Here is a 19538-nt window from a genome sequence, read left to right as displayed (position 1 = left end):
CGCCACTGATAAGCATCAGTGAAGGAATAACCATGAAACACCAGCAGCAAAACAATCCAAACATTCAACTCGGTACATGCAGGAATGAGGGGAGGGAGGAGGGCTGGGAGAGAGACTTAAACAACCCATCAGCACCGCTTTATTAAAATCTTTATTCACACAATGTTCCTTTATGCAGAACCCGACCCTGGGGGATACAAGTAGAAAGTTGTGATTGCACTCTGTTTTCTCATTAGCAACCTCCATTTGTGCAGCTGTTCCCAGGGGCAATCCTCCGACAGCTCCAACAGGGGTGGCTGTTTCAAGCATCTTGCTCCAGCTGCCACAGCAAATAAATTACCTTCTTAATAAATTACTATTTTTCAGTTGAAGTTTGTTTGGCAAGACACTCTCCAGTTCACTCGCTGCTGGGAGAGGAGCCAGTCTCAGGGGCTCCTCCAGCCCGAGTGCTGACTTAGGAAGGAGGAGATAGAGCATCATCAGCCATCTGCTGTTTCTTTTTAATTAGTTCTTGATTCCTGTGCTTCGAGTGCTCTGATATTACTAACATCCACAACACAACCGTTTGGTAACATCTGGAGCTGGGAATTACAGTGTGCAAAGTGAACAAGAATTAGAAGTGCCACAAAACCCTCATCGACTTAAGAACAAAGTACTTGCCTCGCACGTGGCACTACTGCCAGAGATTCAAGCAGATTCTGGTTTGCATGTGGATGCCGCAGCTTATTTCCTTTGCAATGGTTACAACGGAGTTTAACATTTCTCAGGGTTCCATATTCAAGCGAAACAAAACCAATGACTGCTGCCAAAGCACCAGAGATGATCACAATGCCAGAATCGGATCCTCCTGATTTGGGGTATGAGAGGAATTGATTCTTCCTCCCCGCTGCAGAACACCAGGCTCCAGCAGTGCTGACAGTGACCAGAAGCATCAATATGATACAAATACAAAAGGAGAAAAGGAAAGCACCCACCTCCTGCACGCTTCTAAAGGATGATGCTTGATTTCACGCCCTTTGCTTAAATCTAAACCAAAATAGTGCTTTAAATCTTTGATATACGCACTGATGGAAAACTCATCCCCAAGGCTGATCTGACTGCAAAAGCTTTGGTGTAGAAGCCTGTGACATACAAAGCAATAAGCACTGAACATTCATTTCATAAAGACAGAGATGCTTTTTTGGAAACCTGTTGTTAAAGTCAAATGTAAACGACTAAGAGTGGTCGAATCAAAACTTCCAATGATTGTAGATCCACCCCAAAACATTAAGTGCTTAAAAGAATAAACATAACGTGCTTTACGGTTTCCCCTTTTGTGTAAATCCTCTTGAACTTTTTGGGGAATGAACTCATGTCCAAATACCTCGGTGTAAGCCTCTACTGCTTCAGAATGAAAGCATCCACCAGCCACCTGCTGCCCACAGCACCTCCACCAATGTCAGCCCCAACCACTCACACCTGTGCCACAGCAGCACAGGCAGTGACAGACAGGTCAGCCCTTGGCAGCTCCTGCCCCTGCTCACACTCAACTCCCAGCCCCTGGCTCAGTGCTAAGGGGACACACAAGGCACTGCCCACACTACCTACATGCACAAAGGACCATGGCTTGTAGCACGTGTGTTACATTATCCTGTTCAGCAACAAACAGGCACCAGTTTAACACCGGTGTCCAAAAACTGGCTGTGTGTTAGCCTTAACAAGCAGCACTGAGAAGTAATTCTAGCTCCAGTCCTGACTGTGAGGTGAGCCTGTGTTGTGGCCAAGTCTGAAACATGTCTAGAAGAACATAAAAGCCAGTGTCAGGAAAACAGTCGCATTCTGTTTTCGAGATACTCTGCTTAGGCAGTACAAAGACTTCAAACTAAATTCCTTTTAAAAAGAAACTCTTTCACTAACACCTCTTTGATCAGGTACGGCAGCAGGCGCAAGCAACAGGAAGCAGCTCTTCATCTTATCTGCCTGTCACCCTTCTGCAGAGCTAGAAAGATTTTGACAGACAAATTAAGAGAAAGGTCTTAAGCTGACATTTTGCTGCTCTAGCTCATAAATCCAATAATATGTGATCACTCTGGGAAGTGATCCATTTCCTTACTTCTACGTTCCATACTGTCTGAAAATTGATGTGAATTTGGTAAATTTGGAAGTACAATGGAAGCTGTTTCCCTTCTGGAGACAGATTCAGACCTGCCACCAGTGTGACAAGTTTCAAGGGGCACAAGCTCATCTGCAGTGCAGACAGACACAGTGCTGAGGGGTGACAGGACTAGCACAGAGTCTCATCCACTCTGCAAAGCCAACTGGTACAGATGGATCCCCACCTTACAGCAAAACCATCAGGAACTCCAGCACAGCACAGTGTGAGTTGCAGGAAGCAGCTGGGCAAGGCTGCAAGTGCTCACAGCTTCAGAGCTCAGCCACAACACAGCCCAGGCAGAAGGTGGGCCTGAAAAACTGCTGGTGCTCCACAGAACAGCAGCACCAAGCCGTGTGTACAGAAGCAAGCTCTCTCTGTGTGAGATTAGCTCAGGGTTCTCTCCACCCTTCAGGGCCCTTCCTATGGCTGCAGGTTACTGGGAAGTCCATCAATATACCTCTTTTTCAGCAGCACGGCATATCCAGATTCTCCAAATTAAACAGGGCATGCAGTAAGTAGCACAACTTTGATAAATGGAATCTGCTTCCAAGGACAGACTCTGTCCTCCTCCTCCTCAGCTACAATATAATAAAGATTTGGTTAATATTGACATAGGACTGGAGGGGTGTTTCCCCAACTCAGACCTTGCCAGGTTCCTTACAAATGGGAAACAGTGAAGGACACATGGGAACTTATTTTAACTCCTTAACTATCAAGTGCTCATAACCACCCTGTCCTCCTAAGTCTTCAACCCTGTGCATAAATGTTTGATAGAACTGAAACATTATCACAAGAGACAACCCCCTTCCCCAGTTTTTACTGAGGGTAATTGAGCTGAGAGGTCACCTCTCCCACCCCTAATGGCATTCTGAAGAACCTCCCACCCCCCGAGGGGTGCAACTATTCAGTCCAATAACCATTTTATTCACCAGTTCCTCATTTTCTAAAGAAGCAGTAAAATACCTAACCAGCCCACAGCTGATTATGTACAACCCTGAATCAAACAAAACTCACAAGAGTGTATGTGGGGAAGAGAAGGGTGGAGGATCAGACTGTTCATCTCCATTTGTCCCTTCTAAAAATCAGTCCACACATTAGTGTCTGTATTCCACACACTTCCACCAATACCGAGAGCCATTTTTATCCAGTGCAACGTCCACTGCCGGCAATGGACACACCACAATGGCCATGATGCCCTTACAGGTACCGAGCCGTGCAAGGCTCAAACTTCCCACCTCTCACTGCTGTCAGCCCAAGGTAAAAGCCAGCATCACCTCTGTTTCTCTGGCTCGGAAGCTTTCCTGTTCATTTCAGTCCATCTTGGCCACAGCCTTTCAGAACTGATTGTGCTGTTTTTCTCTTTTTTTTGTTTTGTTTTGTTTGTTTGTTTCTTAAAAAGGGAGTTTCATCTGTGTTCCACTACAATTACAAATGAGACAGTGTCATCCTGTCTTCCACCAGCACAACATCTGGCCCAAACTGGTCTGTGCACTGCTTCACTGTAGCCAGAATGCTGAGAAGCCGCTGGTCTAGGGCGTCCAGATGAGGGTCAGAAAGCACTGGTGAGATGGGATCGTGCGACATAGCAGTTTTTAAGGCAGACTTCAGTACTCCATTCTTCAGGTAATTGAGTCTGTTCCAGGTAGAAACCCGGATGCTGCAGGAAAAAAACAAAACACGTCATCATACCACTGTCCAGTTCAAGTCCCATCAGTGGTAGCTCAGGGCAGCCTCTTGAGGGAGCCTGCCACATGACGATGTTATCTACAGAAATGGTTTGGGAATAGCAAGGCCCAGATATAACTGCAGCACAGGCAATAAGCCTAGGTGTAACTTGAAATGAAGAAGCAATTATCTAAAGTGACATAATTATTATGTTACACAGGAACACTTTCAGCTCCAAGCAGGGAATTTCTCCAGCCCTGAGGCCTTCTGGACAAAGTTCCAAACACAAAATCAATAGTCTGGCTGTTAATGCAAAAACAAAACTCACGCTACCTCAGGAAGAACATCACTGATCAGCAATTAATCACAAAGGACACAAATCTGTCAGAATCTGTCACTGAACTTCCACAGACAGTGAACACATCAGTGATCATTCTGCTTTAATTGCCGTTAACTATTTTGCACTAGCCCATCTAAATAGTTTGCCCCAGGAATCTCCTGGGATTCTCCTAGCACATTTTTGTGTTTTAGAACAAAAAGTCTAAAAAAAAGTCTGAACTCTTTTGCTTTTGATGGACTTTAAGGAAACAGGCAATACAAGTAAGTGTTATAACAAACCAGCAGTAAAACAATTCAGCATATGGCTTCTTCTAGTGGCATTTGGAGCAAGCCAGGGTGAGAGCTCAGGCTTTCTGCAGAGCTGCCAGGTTTCCCAGGCCCTGAGGGATTCAGGAGACATTGCCATCCACAAACAGCCTCAAAGAACTCTCAGCTAGAGGCTTATTTTGGCAGGCCTAAAGGGGTCAACGTTATCATGAAGTAACAGCTGCATATAACAATATTTTCTTCTGAGTACTTGCATCTACTACTTGTTAATGAGAAGCAGCAATGGCCTGGTGAGAGAGGGGACCAACAGAAATTAACTGCCCACAGGCATAAAAAAAAATGACTAAAAAAACCAGTTCACAAGACTGAAAACAAAAACCTGCAAAAATTGAAAGCCATTCTGCAAGCCACATCCTGAGCAATGCTACAGTCTTGCTTAGGAATAACACTTGGAAATGAAGGCAGTTCAGTTGCCAGGTACACTGAGGTCATAGTTTCTGTCAGGGAGAACTTTAACTGTCATGTGAACTTCCATTCAGCAGGAGCTGGATGCAGGCAGCTGCAGATGCAAAGTACCTGCCATACTGACTAAGGACAGATTTGATCCAGTGGCCTGGAGGTGAGACTGCTTCCTATACTGCCTTAATAAAAATGCATTTCTCAGCCTCCTGAGCATTGACAACACATCAAGCAGACACAGTACTTCGAAAAGAGGAAAGCACTGTACCTGAGTATTTTCAGGTTGCCAGAAAGCTTCAAACATAATTTTATTGCAAATCTAAGGACAGCAATTGCATAAATAAAGTCAACAGCATCTCTGCACTTCACTTACATGCAGCACTGATACAGAGGAGCTAGGATGCTTCTTTCATCCAGGGCAGGGTTGCCAAAGCTGAAAAGCAAAACAAAAGCAAATGAGTTGAACACAATGTTGCTCTCAACATCAACAGATTTGTAAAGAACTCAAAAATCAATACTAGGCAATTTCATGCTCCAATAGCTCAAGTCATTTGAATGAGAATATAAACAGGTCATGACCAATTACAGATATAACCCTCAAGTGTCAGCTAACACACCAGACACATGGAAGAAACACGAGTGTACCCAGTTCTTTATCAGATCAAGGCACCTCAGGAAACAAACCTTAGAGGAGCTGAGGAATGGAGTTCATCTTGTAAAGTGGAGGAAAGCAGTAAGTAGTACTCTGGACACAGGGCATGAGTTTTGCTTGTCTGATACAGCTGGACAGGGAATGAGTGACACAGCAGCCACGTGCTAGTTTAGACTGCCAAGTTTAGATCAACAGTTCAGTGTACACGGTGATCAAGCTTAATACTTCACGATCACACACCCTAAGGGAGATCTGCCAAAAGAATTCAATTGTATTTTAACCTTAACATTGCTTTCAACAAAGAACTTTCCCCTCAGTAAAGATAACTTACCTTATGAGTCCGGCACTACTCTGCTCCAACAATTCTCTTGTTAGTGGCTTTAAGAAGCTGTTTCCCTACACTAATCTCAAAGAAGCAGAAAGAATTTTACCCAAGCTTTCAAAAAATCAATTTACTTCTTGGCCTGTAAAGCCCGACCAGAAGTGTTTCTGTAACACCATGAGCACACACCATAAAGAAAGGTCTGTTGTGATCCTCAACTATTACGTTCACTTCCAGGGACTAACAAATTAGCATCCTCCCGGCCCACTTCCAATGCATTACAGAAAGCCATTTTTTTTTGCCAAATTCACCTCGAGCAATCTGAACACAGCAATAATTTAGCAATCTCAAGGTAGAACACATCCTGCTGACATAATTGAAGGAGTGTTACTGAAAAGGCTAGCGTATAAAGACAAAATGCTCAGCTCAGCTCCTTCAGACACATCAGAAGCAAAGGAAGAGGGAAGGAAAGGAGTCCATAATATGGAAGTGAAATGGAGAAAGAGCAGACACAATAGTAAAGGTTGGCCTCAGGAAGGACTTCTCATCAGTTCCTCCCAGTTACTACTACACTTCATTTTTGTCCTGATAACAGTTCATGTTTTATATAAAGAAATGATTTATTAAGTCCCTTAAATATTTTCCAACATGTGGTTCTGCAAAAGTGGCATTCCTAATAATGTACCTGAAAGTATGTTTTTCCTCCTCTACCATATTTTGCTTTCAGTATCAGTTCTATCGTCATTTTAAACTTCTGTTGATATAGCAGACAGATCCAGAAGGCACGGAATGCCAGATCACCCAGAGCAACATTATAAAGGGAGCTGCTTATACCACAGCACTCACACATAGCAAACCCTATAACCTAACATTGCTTAAGACAATACAACTGAGAGGGGGTCTGTGGTAGGAGAAGCAAACAAACCTTTAAAATGCTGCTTCTAATAAATGAGTTCTACTGGATTAATTTGGGAGTTCCTGTAGTTTGACTAAGGCTTTACCCATTACAATCATAAGCAGAGCACAAAGTACCACAGCCTCTGAAAGTACCTAATATTTTGTGAGTATTAAGAAAGCAAGCTTTGGATTTTTAGGGAAAACAAAACAAAAACCAATTAGTAACAGAAAAGTAAGCAAGAGAAAGACAGAAAACAGAGAGAGCAGATAAATGCGAGTCCTCACACCTGCTGAGGCCCGGCCACCAGGATTTCCCCTACTCTCACCTTTTGGCATTATCCAGAAGGATGAGCATACTGGCTCCTTCGTCGTCCTGAAAGCTCTCATAGTGATGCCGGTCAGCATTCCCAATCAAGTAGTCGAATATTGCTGTGTCAATGATATCCAGCAGACGGGGGCCCGAGTCGTAGGGTGAAGTCTTCTTCACAGCATCACAATAGCTTTCATCATATTCCCACCTGTAGGCCAGCAAGAGAAATCAAACTAAATCAAGAGAAAGATCCATCCTTGCACACCACAAGTATTTACAGCCATCCCAGTATTCAGTCATCAGTGCTTAAAGAAAAGTTGAGTGCAGCAAATCAAGGCTCTGAAAGAAGAAAGAGTCAGACAAAAATGTCATCAGAAGAATAAAACCTATGTTAACGCTTTACTGTACAGAGCAAGTCACAGTTCTAATGAAAGGTTTCGTATCGTCTTCCCACAGAACAAGCCAGTTTGCTTACTCACTGATTGCAAGCCAGCAGTGTTCAGGCTGCCTCATGGCATGGATGGATGTCCATCGTGACTGGTTTGCTCTCATTTCATCCAGATTTCAAGTACTACGGCTATTTTTACTGCTACGATCTGCTCCCATCAGCTTTGCTTTCCAGCTACCTCCTGACTGTTTTCCTGTCTAATGCAATAACTTCTTCATAGTTACTAATGATCTCCACTGGCTTAAAGAGAAGGGCCCCACGTATGCTCGTTCTTTCACTCATAGTTGCCTCTTTCCTCTGCACCTTTTCTTTTGGAATCTCTCACCTTCTCCATTGGCAAGATTCAAAGCTTCTCTGTTCTCTCCTTTTCTTATGCACATAGCATGTGCACACACCTGTAGACTTAGAACATAAATATCACATCTCCATTCCCCAAAGCTCGGTTTCTAAATTTTCCCCTTTCCTTCTTCACAGTTTTCAGAGCTATGCACCACCACCACCACCAAATCAGCCAGAACTCTGGCATATTTCCTTTCCATCTGTCAACCTAAATAACAAGTACATCTATAACATCCTCCATGTAAAGAATGAAACGATCCTTTGCAAAATAGCAGTTGGCAATGCCTTAAACCATCTGCAAACTGGAAACAAATGGAGGAAACAAAAGCTGGAAGGACTGACGTGCTCAAAAATGTGCAGACTAATAAAAGCTGAGAGAAGATCAGAATTTAACAACTAGAGCTGTCACACACACCAACCTCACCTTCTAAAGGCCTGGACTCTAAGCTCCAATATCCCATCTTACCTCCAGTTATCCAAAAGGAAAGCATCACAAAATTACCTTCTCAGTGCTTTTGTTAGCACTTCTCTAGTTCCATTTTTCTTTTGCATCCAGGTCAAACTTGTATTCAATTTACAGCACAAACCCACAAGGCAAATGCCTCAGAATGCATTATTCCTTGTACTTAGAACACTACCTACTCTCTCCCCTTCAAGCGTTTCTATTTTACTTTGGATTGGTACTTAAATATATCTGAAACAATGTTGAGCTATGCTCTGTTCTTCCCATTTTTCATTGAATTCTCAGGACAGATCTTTCTCCAACATCTATTACTCATTCTTAGTATCTAATTAGCCTTGGACTTTGAAGGTCATGTATTTTATCTATTACATGTCCATTAAAAATTATGGAGACTAATGGCACTATATGAATTATGTTCAAGAGGCCAACTGAGGGCAGAGTATAAGCAGTGAGATCAGGAAGAAAACTCCTACAGTTACTTTTTCGTAATTACCAGAAGCAGAAAAAAAGGGAGTGAGACATCTGGAATGTTTCGTTCTCCTGATGCCCTCAAAGTGAAATGCACAACACAGTAAGATGTGGAACAACAGAGCCATGCAATCTGAATGAGTCAGGTTTAAACTACAGCATATATTAAGTGAGCACAGGTAGAACCCCACATAAGCAGGTAGTCCATGATAAAAAGCAATAAAGAACACATTTCCAAGAAATTCAGTCGGTTAATACTGTAATTGACCATGTCCTAAATACAGCTGATTCTGATTGGTTGAAAAGGAGATAGTATCTGCTACTCTGAAATCCAATTCTACCAATTTATATTTTAATACCCTAAAATTATTCACAAATCCATTGGATGAGACTCCTTTTGAGAGCAATCACATCACTGGAACTCAACTGGAATTTCAGAACACAAACTAAAAGTCTTTCCACTTGTGGATACAGACTTGGTTTGGAGTTCAGTAAGCTTTTCCATCTACTCTGGCCATGGCAAATAGATCAAACTCCAATTTAAACACTAACACACTACATCTACTGTACAAGACTACCAGATCCCATGTTTGATCTCCTCTAAAAGCATTTTTATATACTGAGTATGGTCCCCAAACACCAATGGTATTAAAATCAGGTTTAGTGGCCCAGGAGTCTTGGATCTTCAGAGATTGGAGTGACTGTATGGTGGAGTTAAATAACGTGCAAGAAAAAGGAAAAAGGCAGCACTTAGTACCATGGAAAACAATGAAAGTTCCTTTTTTGCTCACTTTAACTTGAATCTCATCCCATACCTCTTAACTTCTACTGCTGTATAAAGAAAGGCACCGACAAAACCCCAGGTTTAGAGAAGACCTGCTTCTTAACTGGCCGTTGTATTGCAAGGGTTATTCTAGAATTAATTATTCACATATAAAGACTAACCTTATCATTGTCTCATACCTGGCAAGTTTGCCTTCACGGTAAGTCCTACCCCACGGGTGCCGATGCTTCTGAAGAGGCCAGACATCTGGTAGCCAGAGAGTCACTGACCCCTCCATGATGTCCCCATCTGCACAAGCCGGTTCTGTTTCCCGACAGTAGTAGCACTTTCCATAGAAGCAAGTGCTATTACCTTAAAAAAACAAAGACCATCAAAAAGCAGAATTTAGTTTGAGGGAAATTCAGGAGCATGTGGTTGCAGCAGAGCCTTCCCTGCAACAGCATTTCACTGCACTTGACCTCATGCTTCCTCTCTCTAAGAGGGAGAGGCTCAGAAGGGATTAAACAGACATCTATTCATTCAAAACAACATTAAGGACTTATACTCAAAGGCAAGAGTAATTGTATTTTCCCAGAGCAATTGTATTTTTATCACACAGAGATAATACAACACTGTGCTATCACCAAGTTTTTATGACCCCTTCCTAATCCTTGAGAACTTGACTTTGCAACATTAGCCCTGTTTATTTAATATGCTGCTTCTTTTCTTTCTTTCTTTTTTTTTTTTTTTCCCCCTTTGAAAACATTGACTGAAGAGAAACAAGTGAAAAAAAAAAGACTAAGCAGAACTCAAATGGAGCTGGAGATCTGAGACCCATGAAGCAGCTACGCTACGTGAGCAGACTCAATGGGGAAACAAGCTGTTATACCTACGACCCAGGAACATAGTAGTGTCAAATGTTTCATGAGTGTCTTCTGACAGGACAGGAATGAAACCCTGCAGTCTCTAGTCTTTTAATGGCTTTGAAGCCTGTAATCCACTTGCCTGAACTAACATCTTTAACTTAGCCTTTTCTGTTTCATCCTCCTAGCCTCCCGTGGCTTGAATCTTGCCAAGTCAATCCCAGTTCCACTCTCAGAGACCTTCTTCCAAAACGTTTCTCAACACTGGTATCACAAGGAAGGGACACACTCCCTGTCCCTTCTTTCTCCAGCTCTACATCCACCATCCTCCCCAGATACTGACACTTCCCATCCTTCTGCCATGGGTTCAAATCCCGCAGCATAATCCTTTAGTCAGACAGACTTTTGTGGTCCCCTATTCACTGAAACCTGGCTCTTACTCCTAGCATCACACCTGGACAACACCCCCCCCCCATGCACTCTTCTCCCCAGTACCACCATTTCTGCGCTTCATGCTCTGTAGAACAAGAAGTTCCAAGAAATCTAAGGAAAGGCAATGAAAATTCTTTTCAAGCCAACGTTTCTGCTAGAAAAATGCTTAGTTATTTTGGCAGAAATGAGAAAAAAGTAAATTCTGCCTGTGGCAGACACCCAGTCAGAGTGCAAAAGGTTTGGCACGGCAAAGTCACTGTCTGAAAGTTCAGCCTTATAATTAAAGTGTTATGTTAACTCAGTAGGTGAGACTACCAGCAGCACTTGTAATAGAAATACATATAGTCACATATAGCAGCTGTAATGAACAACCATCACTTAATTCATCCCATCAAGAATGAACCAGTAACAATTTGGTATTTTATGAGGAGCCTGAAGAATTAAGGCTGCACTCTAAGTCCCTTCTTGATGCTTGATGACCACCTGGCAGGAGTTCACATTAATCATCTCTAGTGAACATTATTACTGTAAACAACATAAGGAAGTTCTGATAGTTATGAATGCTTACCAGAGTCTGATGTGGCACAAACATCACCTAACACCATCCAATGCACCAGATCTATAAATTATCCCAAATAACCAGTGTTCACATTAAATACAATTCCATTCTTTTCCTTTCAGGTCTTATCACAGACTTTTCTAACCACTTCTTGGAAAATAAATAACTTCCTTACTCAAAAAATCCTCATCTGTAACAGCAGCATTAGGGAACTGAGAAATTACAGATGGAAAAACTACTTGGAGAAAATAAGGCTCTCCTCCCCCGCCAAATGGGGTTATACAAGCATTACGATCTATCCTGGCACAGAAAGAGGCTTACCAGCTTCCTGTATCATAGTTAACTGTTCTATAACTGTGTCAGAATCCCACCATTCTTTTTTCCATTAAGCACTATTCTTTACTGGGCTGGAGAATCCATGGAATAATCCACTTACCCACAGTCATGAAGGTACCCAGAAGCTGCTCTGTGGCAACTGGTTTGATCTCTGTTCGTAGATTCACAAACCTGCCAACAACCAGAGGAGCTCGTCGGAAACCTAGAATCCTGATTTAGGTGAAAAAGGAAAGAAAAACCCACAAAACACATGATGAGAAATGAGAATGAACAACATGGACAGCAGTTCTGAATTAAAAATAACCAAACAATACACTGTCTGTCTCTGTGCTGTTGTGTGAAATCAAGATGATTTGAGACCAGGGAATAAAGTTGGAATGCTGCAGCATCCTCCTTGCTGCTCCAAGGCAAAGAAAGGAAATTCCTTTTCCTGAAGTGCCTGCATGTTAGACTCGCTTTACAGGATATCAGTGACAGTTCTTTATTAGGCCATTTGCAGCACAGCAACACAGGATGCATCACGCTCCAAATCTCAGAAATTTAACTTTGTGCCAGAAATATCTATCATCTGCCTTGTGAACAGGATCAAGCAGCAACCATATGGTCTTTGGGCTGGTCACCTGCAAAGATCATTCATTTGTGGGAATTGCTACCTAATAAAATGTCATGCTTAAGCTCATTTCAATCACGCCTGAAAGTACATAGTCTAGAAGTCTGGCCTTTGAACAAGGGACAATCAATGCAGCAACACTGGGAGAGTCTCTCATTAATAGCTGTGGTTTTGTTTCATTTGTAGGGTGGGGTTTTTTGCTGGTTTTGTTTGTGATGGATAACCAATATACGAGCCCCATAAGTACAAAATAACCCTAAGAACAGGCACCTGTCTGAAAGCAGAAGACTTGCATGAAGACAAAACAGATAAGCAAGCTTGAGAAAATGTGGGCATTACAAGTAAACAAATGCAGAACTTAGACCTGGAAAACCTGTTGCTTTGGGCTCACAGCTGAAAGCCCAGAACCCTGGACTGCACAGCTGCTCCATCAGAGATTAACACAGTGTCACTCAGGTCCTTTCTGAAACTGCTGCATCTTGGGCCAAAATATGTAACTGTCACCACGACAACCAATGTAAGTGCTAGTTCTGAGGGCACGGAGATCTCGCTGGGAATTCTTGAAGAATACAAGAATACAGAGGTACATATCCAAGAAGAGATTCTTCCAAATACAATGCTCAGTCTCCTTTTCAAATACCTCACAAAAATCTTTTATGACAGAAATCTGCATAGGTCTTTGAGATGCAGTTTCACAAGAAACCCTTATCATTCTAACCCGAAAGTAACGTGACATTGGTAAGGTGAGAAACAGCTCACATCTGAGGTTTATCTGTCAAGGGACTGAAAAAACCTTTAACACAGATGATAAATCCAGGTAGCCCAATAGTTCCATACCTATCCAGGTGAAAGGCTGCCACTTCTGCATTGTGTCTGTCATAGCCAGCATACGGTTCTCCTTCCACTACATAATCCCTGGCATACCTGCAATTGAAGTAAGAAAGAATGATTCATGAAGGATTTCCATCAGTTTAGCTGTTCAGAGTAACAAGTGCAAGAACAGTGCTAAGTTAAACACTCACTGGGTCACTTTCAAAATGACTGCCTATGGGAGATGGGAAATTATTAATGATTTTAAATAGAGTACAAACCATTAAAGTAGTAAATAAAGAGGAAAGATCAGTAAAATACAGCGGTCTCAAGAGCTTGGGAAGCAGTGCCCATTCAAACTAATGAGTTTTAATTCAACCATAAGCCAAGCCATGTCTAAGAAGAAAGAACACAGACCCAGCTACAGAACAGGGGACTACTTATACTGGAAAGCAGCATCTCTGCAAATGATTTGGGAGTTAGAATGGATTGAAGATGAACATGAAAATAAAACCTGAGATTGTGGCAGAAATGTCAAATGCTATCTTTAGTAGTTTAAAAATCAGTAAGTGTGAATCTGAGAATGCAGGATATAAAAAGGCTATTTATTCTGGTGGAGAAAAGACAATTACCAACAAGAAATAGAAATCTGACATGCATCACAACTGCAGCCTCTTTATTTTTTTGACAGATGTCAGTTAAATAGTCAAAGCAGAGAAATTTCACAGATTCACATGATCTGAATCAGGCCTAGATTTGCAATCTCCAGATAAGCATAAAATAACACAATTAATAACGAGCAAATGGGTGAAACACAGCACACTGTCACATAGAGTAAGGTTAAAACAGGTTTCCTATTTTCCCATTTCCACCTATGAATCTAACTGCGTAAACCAGGTGATTTTTAACAGACTTGGGGGTTCAAGCAGCAGTGGTGCAAGTGAAGCCACAGGGCTCTGATGTTTTAACTCTATGCAGAGAAGATCCCTGGAGCCAGACAACATTTCATCAGTCTGAGTAAATGCTCTGGCTTCTCTGCAGGGCAGCTCAAGGAAGAACTAACCAGCACTAGATGCGACGCGGGCTTTGGAAGGAGGATTTGAGATTCCTTCCAAATCTGACAAGCAACTTGCTTCACATAAACCACCAACATGCAGTGGTAGCAACCATTAATCACTATTCACTTAAGCTAGATTTTGAGTAATTCTGAAATGAGATAGCCGCCCTCAGAACACCGGCTCAAGGCCATGTCCTTTGTATATACATTTACAGCAGACTTGTGAAAGCATGATCACATTTTGGAAGCTGCAGAGTTAAGTGTACTGGCAAAACACAATCAACTTCTTGCCTCCACACACAGTAGGCATCAACTATTTCCTAGGGCAGAGGTAGCAAATCAAGAGCATCCATTCTTTTCCAGCCAGTAAGCACACTCAAAAAGGTTGGTCAACATGGTGACTTCCACACACCACTCAGGTCAAAAGCTAAGCAGGCTATCTTACAATAATACAAGACTACCTACAAGTGAAGCTATTCAGCAGTTACAAACAGAACTCTAATCACTCATTAACATGACAGAAAATCTTTATGCTCCTCAATCCAATATCCTTTGGAGGGATATGTATCACTCTGCGATGACACCTGAAATTTGCAATGCACTCTCATAAAACACAACTACCTTACCTTTTAACATCTTTTTCTTTTCTCCTCCCCCCTTTCCCTGAAGGCAAGCAGTTCAAAAAGCTTTATAGATGGGCTCAGGATTTCATAAGCATTCCATCATGTCAAATTTCCCTTCAGGCCACTATAAGCAGAGGCCACACCAAGGAAGTATCACTGCTGGCCCATTCTTAATCTGCTCCTCCAGTACTCAGTGCTGGCAGCTGAGCAATGCAGGGGTTTTTGCTCTGACCTACAAGTCATCTTAACAGTCTTTACCAGACACCCAGATATGCTTTAAGACCACTGTGAACCTTCACTCCTCCCCTGTTCCTGAACTGCATTCCCCCGTGGCACCTTAACACGACTTTTAGTAAGAAAGACCCTCCACACTGCCAGAACCAGCACTTCAGAGTAAGGAAGATGCTGCTCAGAACCATCAGGTTTAATCAACATTCCTAAAGGTTGTTTCAAGGTGTACAGGCAGAGACAACTGGCTCAGTAACCTCAGGTTACCAGGGGACCAGCAAGGCTCTCTATTGTCTCACAAGTAACAGAATGACTTTTCTGTTTGCCTGCAAATTTTTAACATAGGTAAATGCAACAACATAAATAAGTGAGGCAGCTATTAACTCCACACCACTGAAGGCAATATTTACCTCTTGGGTTTGAAAACAACCTTCTGTCCTCCTTCAAGTATTAGCAAAGCTTTCAGCTGGGTCCCTTTGTATCCCACGTCAGCTTTGATGATTTTCTTGGTTGACATGGCATGCATGACAGCCCCCAGCTCGGGTGTCTCCTCAGGGTACACCTCGCGGGGCACGACCCACTGGGCTGCAATCTCCCAAGGGGACTGCAAGGTGTGCTCAAGCCGGGGGTCCAGTTCAACACGCAGGCTGGCCATCATGCGGTGAAAGGCGCGCTGGTCCTCCCGGTTGGCAGCTGAGGTGTCCAGGTTGTCAATGAGGAAAACTTTAGTGAAAATGAAGATGACGAGGAGGATGGCCAGCAGCACAACTCGCTGCTTTAGCTTCATGGTGACCCTGGGCCCTTCTCCTCTGGCCTTTTCTTCTGAGTGTTATGAGAAGTCTGCTGGAGACCAGGTGAGGAGCAGGGAGTTAGTTACCAAATTTCATTTGTAATTTGCATGGTGAAAGACAGATTGCCACCGAAGCATCTCCTGGAACTCCTGAAAGTAAACAGAACACACACTTAGAAGATCGCCTTCCCACAAGCTAAAAATCAATCCATTCTTGGAACATAAGTCTGGATTACCTGCACTTATATCCTAAAGCCCAAGCATTTCTGTTATGTTTCACTGCCTCCCTGTATGCACACAGAAGGCAACTTGCCTGATACCATCTCTATGGAGCCAAAAATCACAAGTTTGTTGCTAGCTACAACTACAGCAGCAGAGACCTCTGCAGAGAACTAGTTTCAGCTGATGGCTCCAATTGCACCAACACCCTTCCATCAGCAGAACACACCACCTCCAGTTTCCTAGAGATACATCCCTCAAGGCAGATATCCCAGGTAGGTCCTCTGACATCCAACAGTCAGTTACAACAGCTTCACTGCCTCATTTCCTGAAGGTGTTAAGACACAACAGGCTTAATTTATTGCCTTTGATTTGTAACCACTGCAGTTTACTCCTCTTTCCTCCATTCTTAAAAGAAAAGCGACAACTTCACTTTCTTGTGGTTAACTACACATCTCAACCTAACACCCGTAACCACAAAAAGCACACAAAGTATCTGTAATCTCAACAACAACTGAGATTCAGTTCAACAATTCAATTAACAAGAAGAAAAACAGGAAACACAACGTTGCCTTGTCCCCAGAAACTTACCCAGAGCACAGTTCAATTCACAACGTTTGTTTTAATGGTGCTGCAAGAGGTGCCTCACCTCTCAACAAACCTATAAGCAGCATTGGTGCACAGCCATCATGCCCTGCCTGGCTACCAAGCATCAGGGATGCTTTAAACCAGTGCTGTGCTCCTGTGCTAACCACGCAATGTTAACTTTAATCTACTGGAAAATAGGTGCTTGTACAGATAGTGCAAGACAACAAGCCAGACGTTTATATGGTAATTAAAACAAATTACTGCTCCTCTCTATGCTGTGGAGGCAGCCTGTATTCCTGCAAACAGCACATCCATTTGCATACTGCCTGATAACAAGCACAGGCAAGGAAGACATAGCTGAACTGAGAGCCCTAACTATGGTAAATACAGAAAGAAAAGTATTGCAGAGAGCCCTAAATAATCATAGGATTCTTAAAGCTGAAGAAAGCAAAGCAGATCAGGCTCAGTCCCCAGTCATAATTTCATACCTTCCTTTCTTAACGAGTAATTCTAGATCATGTTGAACACTGCTGTTATCAGCAAGTTTACCATGGAGAGCAAGAGCTTCACCTTCATTGTCTGAAACTTGAGGTAATAAGAGTGACGGCACTGGGGTACTGGAAGAAATATTCATCTGGTTTGGAAAGGAATTAATTTCTCCCAAAAGGACAAGTAGTTTCCTTCAAATGAAAAGTACAAGTACTTGTCATAACAGACTGGAATAGAGGATTATGAGAGCTCAGGACGTGTGAAAATGGTCCTGGAACAAGGACAGAGATGGGAAGGGTGGCCACAGAAAGAAGGGAAATAACGGCAACAGTGCCATTTAATAGGGGGAAATAAAGGAGAGAGAACTGCATGGATCAAAGGGCAAAAGGGCCAAGGAGAAAGTGAGAGACTGAGGTGAGCTTTGCGGAGACACAACAAGGAAATGGTTCTAGGAGCAAACGGGGAACACAAAGCACGGAGCTTTTTGCCCCACAGCAGGCAACAAGGAGCAAGAGAAGCCACTTAGCTTACACCACAGGAACATGAGAAGTCTGAAATAATACCACACATCCTTAATAGCAAAAGGCACCAGAGTAGGGAAAGGCAAACAGTGTTTAAGCCTCCAAACAGAGCTAACGACACAAAGAGTAACTGAGAACAACACACCTTCATCCCAGCACAGGGCACCAACACTCAGCTCCCACTAAGCTCAGGTGACTCTAAAACTGCTGTTCTTTGGTTCCCTTCCCCTCACTCTCTCCAAACTCCATCTCCATGACCCATAAGTACAGAAAAAATCCACTTCCTCCTCTATCATTTTCCTATGCTTCTCATCAACCAGAAGAACAGACACAACCACACCAGCTTTTTGCTACCGCAGTCAATAGGCAGGTCTACACCAACAATGCTTTTGGATTTTCCCCATGTCATGTGCACACACAGCACTGACATCTCCCTCCCCACGGATCGTGCTTCAGTCCCAGCAGCTCAATGTGCCTCCCAGCCCTCATTGCCTACATTTCTCCTCTCATTCTGTCCCTTCCACTCTCTGTACGCAGTGCCATGTACTCATTTAGTAACCCAGCACACCAAGCTTCATCCGTACCCACTTGCCTGCTATCGTAGCTTCTCCTTTTCTTTAAAAACACCCATTTTCCCGCAGGCCAGACCTCAGTGCCTGCCTACGCTTCAACTTTGCTTTACATAACCCCAACTAAACCTGCAGTTCCCAATGGGAGCGCACACTTACAGCCAGCCGGGCACTGTGGCCGTGCGGGCGGCTGCGCTGTCAGTGCGATGAGCGCCGGGTGGCACCACGACCCACAGCACATGGGGGCTGTGCAGGGGCCGCTGCACAACGGCCATAACGGCCATAACGGCCCTAATAACGGCCCTAATAACGGCCCTAACGGCTCCTCCTTCCCCACACGAAGGGCTCTCAGGCCGGAGGCGCCCCGGGCAGGGGTGTGCCCGCCCTCAGGTGCCGCCATCCCGCTGAGCCACACGGACGGACTCAGAGCTGCCACCCTCCACCCTCCACCCCCCATCCCATCCCATCCCATCCCCCATCCCCCTATCCCTCCCGTTCCCGTTCCCATCCCGCTCTCACGGTTCCCACGTCCCGCCCGGTTCCGCCGCCAGCTCCACAACATGGTGCCGCCCGCCGCCCCGGGCCCGCCCCGATCGCCGCCCAATCACAACCCGCCGTACCCTCGCCGACGGGACGCGGCGCGCTCGACTATTGGTCGGCGCAGAGCGCCCCGGTGCTCCTTCCGCCAATGGGGACGGAGGAAGGAGCGCCACCTGCGGCCGGCCAATGGGGAGGGAGGAAGGGAAGGCGGGTATTAACCCCTTCCTGCCCGGGGCCGGCTGTGAGTGCGACTGTGTGCACCAACAGCACAGCGCTCAGTGCAGCCCGTTACTGGCTATACAATACAATACAGCCTTAACTACAGCGGCTTTGTACTTGGGATGCAACCTTCCTTGTGCACAGCAGCCCTGCTAGGTTGGTGCAACGCTGTGCATCCTCACAGCACAGCTTGCAATATTGCAAGTGAATGCAAACAGCCTCAGCTCCGAGCCCTGCACCCTAACAGCTCCAAGCATTGCACCCTAACAGCTCCAAGCATTGCACACTCACAGCTCCAAGCATTGCACACTAACAGCTCCAAGCATTGCACACTAACAGCTCCCAAGCATTGCACACTCACAGCTCCACGCATTGCACACTAACAACAGCTCCAAAGCATATGCACCACAACAGCTCCTAAGCGAACTGCACCCATAACAGCTCCAAGCATTGCACACTAACAGCTCCAAGCATTGCACCCTCACAGCTCCGAGCATCGCTAAACACACAAACCCCAACAAAACCAGGTGGTTCATCTGTGCTTTCAAGCTTTGCAGCA

The 19538-nt window shown here is 44.1% G+C and overlaps 1 protein-coding gene across 2 annotated transcripts; it reads right to left on the bottom strand.

The window, feature by feature from the left end:
* Positions 1-116: 116 nt before the first annotated feature.
* FAM20B (FAM20B glycosaminoglycan xylosylkinase) lies at positions 117-18832 on the bottom strand. 2 transcript variants are annotated; one of them, XM_015869687.2, is made up of 8 exons: positions 18740-18832; positions 15455-15984; positions 13164-13250; positions 11817-11926; positions 9727-9898; positions 7062-7253; positions 5238-5297; positions 117-3791 (listed from the first exon to the last, which is right to left on the bottom strand). In XM_015869687.2, exons 2-8 carry the CDS (start codon positions 15829-15831, stop codon positions 3560-3562), a joined length of 1230 nt encoding a protein of 409 aa, XP_015725173.1. In that variant the 5' UTR covers positions 15832-15984; positions 18740-18832; the 3' UTR covers positions 117-3559. The 2 variants fall into 2 exon arrangements, with proteins under 2 accessions (XP_015725173.1, XP_032302307.1); XM_032446416.1 differs by lacking the exon at positions 18740-18832 and adding an exon at positions 18380-18629.
* Positions 18833-19538: the final 706 nt, after the last annotated feature.

The sequence above is a fragment of the Coturnix japonica genome, chromosome 8 (genome assembly GCF_001577835.2).
Source record: "Coturnix japonica isolate 7356 chromosome 8, Coturnix japonica 2.1, whole genome shotgun sequence".
Lineage (NCBI taxonomy): Eukaryota > Metazoa > Chordata > Aves > Galliformes > Phasianidae > Coturnix > Coturnix japonica.
The sequence above is the reverse complement of the archived record's forward strand: the minus strand, read 5'-3'. Positions and strand labels throughout refer to the sequence as shown.

Excerpts from the sequence above, each read along its gene's own strand:
- FAM20B (XM_015869687.2), bottom strand. The coding sequence starts at position 15,831 with ATGAAGCTAAAGCAGCGAGTTGTGCTGCTGGCCATCCTCCTCGTCATC. Across the intron at positions 7,254-9,726 it reads CGTGAAGGCAAACTTGCCAG|GTGGGAATATGATGAAAGCT; the intron begins GTATGAGACAAT and ends GCTGGCCTACAG. Across the intron at positions 3,792-5,237 it reads CCTCTGTATCAGTGCTGCAT|CATCCGGGTTTCTACCTGGA; the intron begins GTAAGTGAAGTG and ends TTTTTCCTGCAG.